Source organism: Echeneis naucrates, chromosome 13 (genome assembly GCF_900963305.1).
Source record: "Echeneis naucrates chromosome 13, fEcheNa1.1, whole genome shotgun sequence".
Lineage (NCBI taxonomy): Eukaryota > Metazoa > Chordata > Actinopteri > Carangiformes > Echeneidae > Echeneis > Echeneis naucrates.
The window spans coordinates 2,043,338-2,046,390 of NC_042523.1; the positions used below are offsets into that span (position 1 = coordinate 2,043,338).

A 3,053-nucleotide genomic window follows, 5' to 3' on the forward strand; every position below is an offset into this window, starting at 1 on the left:
TCCAAACTTTTGGCCTGTACTGTATTAAGCTCTTAATGACCAAGCTCCATCGTATCTCAGAGAGCTCATAGTTCCTTACTGTCCTAGCAGGCCACTCCGCTCTCTAGATGGAGGTTTACTTGTGGTTCTTAGAGCCTCCAAGAGTAAATCTGGAGGCAGATCTGCTATATATGCTGCTATAGGCCTAGACTGCTGGGAGAAGCACTGAGCACCTCACTCTCTCTCTCTTCCCTTTGCATGTGCCAACAACCATGTTTCTCTCTGTCTCTGTTTCTGTCTCTCCCAGTTCCTCTCTTCTCTCCCTGTCCTCATCCTGTAGGCAGTGAATAATCACTACCTCATGTTCCTGCAATGCCTGATGCTCCCATATCTTCATGAACTCCATACAGCATATTTTCTATGAACTTCATGCAGTATCATATGTTCGTGCCTGCACCTGTTGTGAATATCCCCTCCTCCTGCATTCATTCTCTCCCTAATCTATCCAACTTTGCTAATCCCCCCCCCTCTCTCTCTCTCTCTCTCTCCCTCTCCCTGCCTCTTAAAGGACATTTTTCCTTACCACTGTCTTTATAAAATCATTTTTATAAAGAGTTTGGTCTAGACCTGCTCTATATGTAAAGTGCCTTGACGGAACATTTTTATGATTTGGCGCTATATAAATAGATCTGATTGATTTGATAACCTATAAAAAATAATCTCAAAAGTGCGTTAAAACCTCAAAAATAAAAAATAAAAATCAGGACAGACAGAGACAGTGTCTTTGATTTCACTCTTTAATTATGAAGTACATTAATTTTTCAGGTAAACTGCAGCAAAACAGCCACTGATTGGTGCCTCCGGTTGTTCAGGTGAAGGTCATGTGGGATTGGTTGGTTTGGTCTCGTTGATGTGGGTGTCCTCAGCTTGGAATTTAACAAAAGAAAAAACAAGCAGATGGATGAAACAGGATGCTTCCTACCTGAGCAGGGGTAAAAAAGACAATCAGATACCTGGGCAGGGGCATTAACAGGAAGTGAAGCCCTTCCAATAGAAGTTCTTGCACCCTGCTTTGCGTTCGCGGGGAGGCAGGTTATTAGGGGTGTCAACAGACCGCTCAAGGTTCATCCTTCCCCCCGTTGCCATGGAAACCACCTCAGCTTCCCTCTGTGCATCTGCATCAGGTAGAGACATCTGAGTGAGCAGGTCCTCTACCGCGCGTTTACTCCACTCCTGATAAATAAGGACACAATCAGAATCAATCAGAACTAGTCAGAGTGCACACCCTCAACATGGGTGCCCCTACACTCTAAAAATCGCCAGTTGGTTTATAATCACGTGTAGCTGAAACAAGTTGGTCTCAGTGTCTTACATGTTCTCTCTGCACCTCCCCACGTAGATCTGCATTATATATTGTGACTTTGATTTGTGCTTTGGCACCAAACTACTTAATGAAATGAATTCAGTGAATGATTCAAAGTTCATGACATTCATGACAACCATTTAAGACATTATCACTTTGTGAGGTGCTTTGTAATTTGGTTGTCAGCCATTTTCAGTAATTTTGAAGGACTCTGGACTTGTATTGAAGACTTGTGAGAAAACTGAGAAAGCATTTACTGAACTCATGATGTTTAAACTTTTGACTGTGACTCTTTGATTTTGTTCGAGGAGCCAAACTGTGATGGACTTGCCTCTGCTCCTCTGTGGCTGGAGGGCAGAAAACACTCACCAACAATGAGTTTGCTCTGTCAGAGCTGTTTTTCCCTGAACCATGAAGTTTGAAATTGAAAAGGTTTGCGATTGCAGTTTCCCACAGTTCGGATTTACACTTGTACTCAGCTGCTTCTATATCACTTCCAAAGAGAGATAGCTTTGGAAAGAGCTAGTTTAGCTTTACCCAAAGAAAAGAAAATTCCTCACAGTCCTCTAGAGCTCAGTCATTCAACATGTGATACAAAGTCTGAAAAGTACAAATGATTTTGGTCTTGGCCAGAACCAGGTTACAACTTCAAACTTCAGGGACTTACTACTTTACATTCAGCATACAAACTCCTGTTCAACTGTTCTTCCTCAATTTTTGTGTTGAAGTTGGGGACAATAAACACAAATCCATAATAAAACATCATGACAATCCCCACACAGTGGTTGAAAACTTAAACTCATTGCAGCTGAATATTTAACAGCGATGTTGGAAGATTAGAAGATTATTTAGTTTTTGTTTTTTTTTCTGATGGGTTCTTAATATTTCACCTGTGATAGGAGTCCTGCACTACGAGCTCTTTGCAGCAGCCTTTGATGACGCAGCTCCAGATTCAGGTCTTGGTTCAGGTACTGGTCCTGGTCTCTGTTGTGCTGAGAAGAAACTCTGGGAGTGCACAGAACCAGCACCACTAGAACAAAGATGGCAGGACAGCGTACACATGGCATCTCTGAAAAGAAAGAGAAGAAGCATGGATGAAACCATTAAAAATGGAACAAAGACAGAAAGTAGAGGAGAAAGATCCTACTGTCTGTTTGTCCGGTGTCTTCTGCTGGTTCCAATCCTGGGTATGTTTTTCGGCTGGTCTCTTGTACTGGTCCTCTGGGTACTGTTGTTTTAAAGTCTGAATCTCCTCCTCCACTGCGTCACATGGTGAAATGCATTTGATTGAAAGCCGTAGGGCTGCAAGGTGATGAAGGAACGCTGACATTCAAGTTAAACAAACATCCATTAGTCCTTATTGACTTTATTGGAGCTTGAGCAATACAATACAATAAAACTATCAGCAGCTGCAGTGTCTTTCAGCTGCTGGCGTTAATCCACATCAAATACAACAGCAAAATGTCAGGCTGAAGAGGAAAGGAATTAACAGAGCGTTCAGAGGATTAGAAAGCTTCATTAGCACTTGCTGATAACTCCATTAAACAAAGAGGCAGTAGCAGACAGTCGCCCACTCAACATTTCGTCAGAACAAACATGACTTAATGATGAAGAAAAACACTTACCATGTATTGGTTTAAAATGTTGTGCTGCAGGGAGAAAGAGTGAAATGACATCAGGGAATCTCAGCAGCAGTCTATGTGGCAACTGA

At 42.2% G+C, this 3,053-nt stretch overlaps 1 protein-coding gene across 1 annotated transcript; it reads right to left on the bottom strand.

Annotated features, from left to right (window-relative positions):
* Positions 1 to 780: 780 nt before the first annotated feature.
* sst1.2 (somatostatin 1, tandem duplicate 2) lies at positions 781 to 2,776 on the bottom strand. The gene is made up of 4 exons (XM_029518072.1): positions 2,490 to 2,776; positions 2,233 to 2,411; positions 993 to 1,212; positions 781 to 905 (listed from the first exon to the last, which is right to left on the bottom strand). Exons 2-3 carry the CDS (start codon positions 2,407 to 2,409, stop codon positions 1,006 to 1,008), a joined length of 384 nt encoding a protein of 127 aa, XP_029373932.1. The 5' UTR covers positions 2,410 to 2,411; positions 2,490 to 2,776; the 3' UTR covers positions 781 to 905; positions 993 to 1,005.
* Between the last annotated feature and the right edge of the window lie 277 nt (positions 2,777 to 3,053).

Bases quoted from the DNA above. Each gene is read 5' to 3' on its own strand.
- sst1.2 (XM_029518072.1), bottom strand. From the start codon at position 2,409: ATGCCATGTGTACGCTGTCCTGCCATCTTTGTTCTAGTGGTGCTGGTT. The intron at 1,213-2,232 runs GTGAAATATTAA...CTTATTTATCAG, and splicing joins GTGCAGGACTCCTATCACAG to GAGTGGAGTAAACGCGCGGT.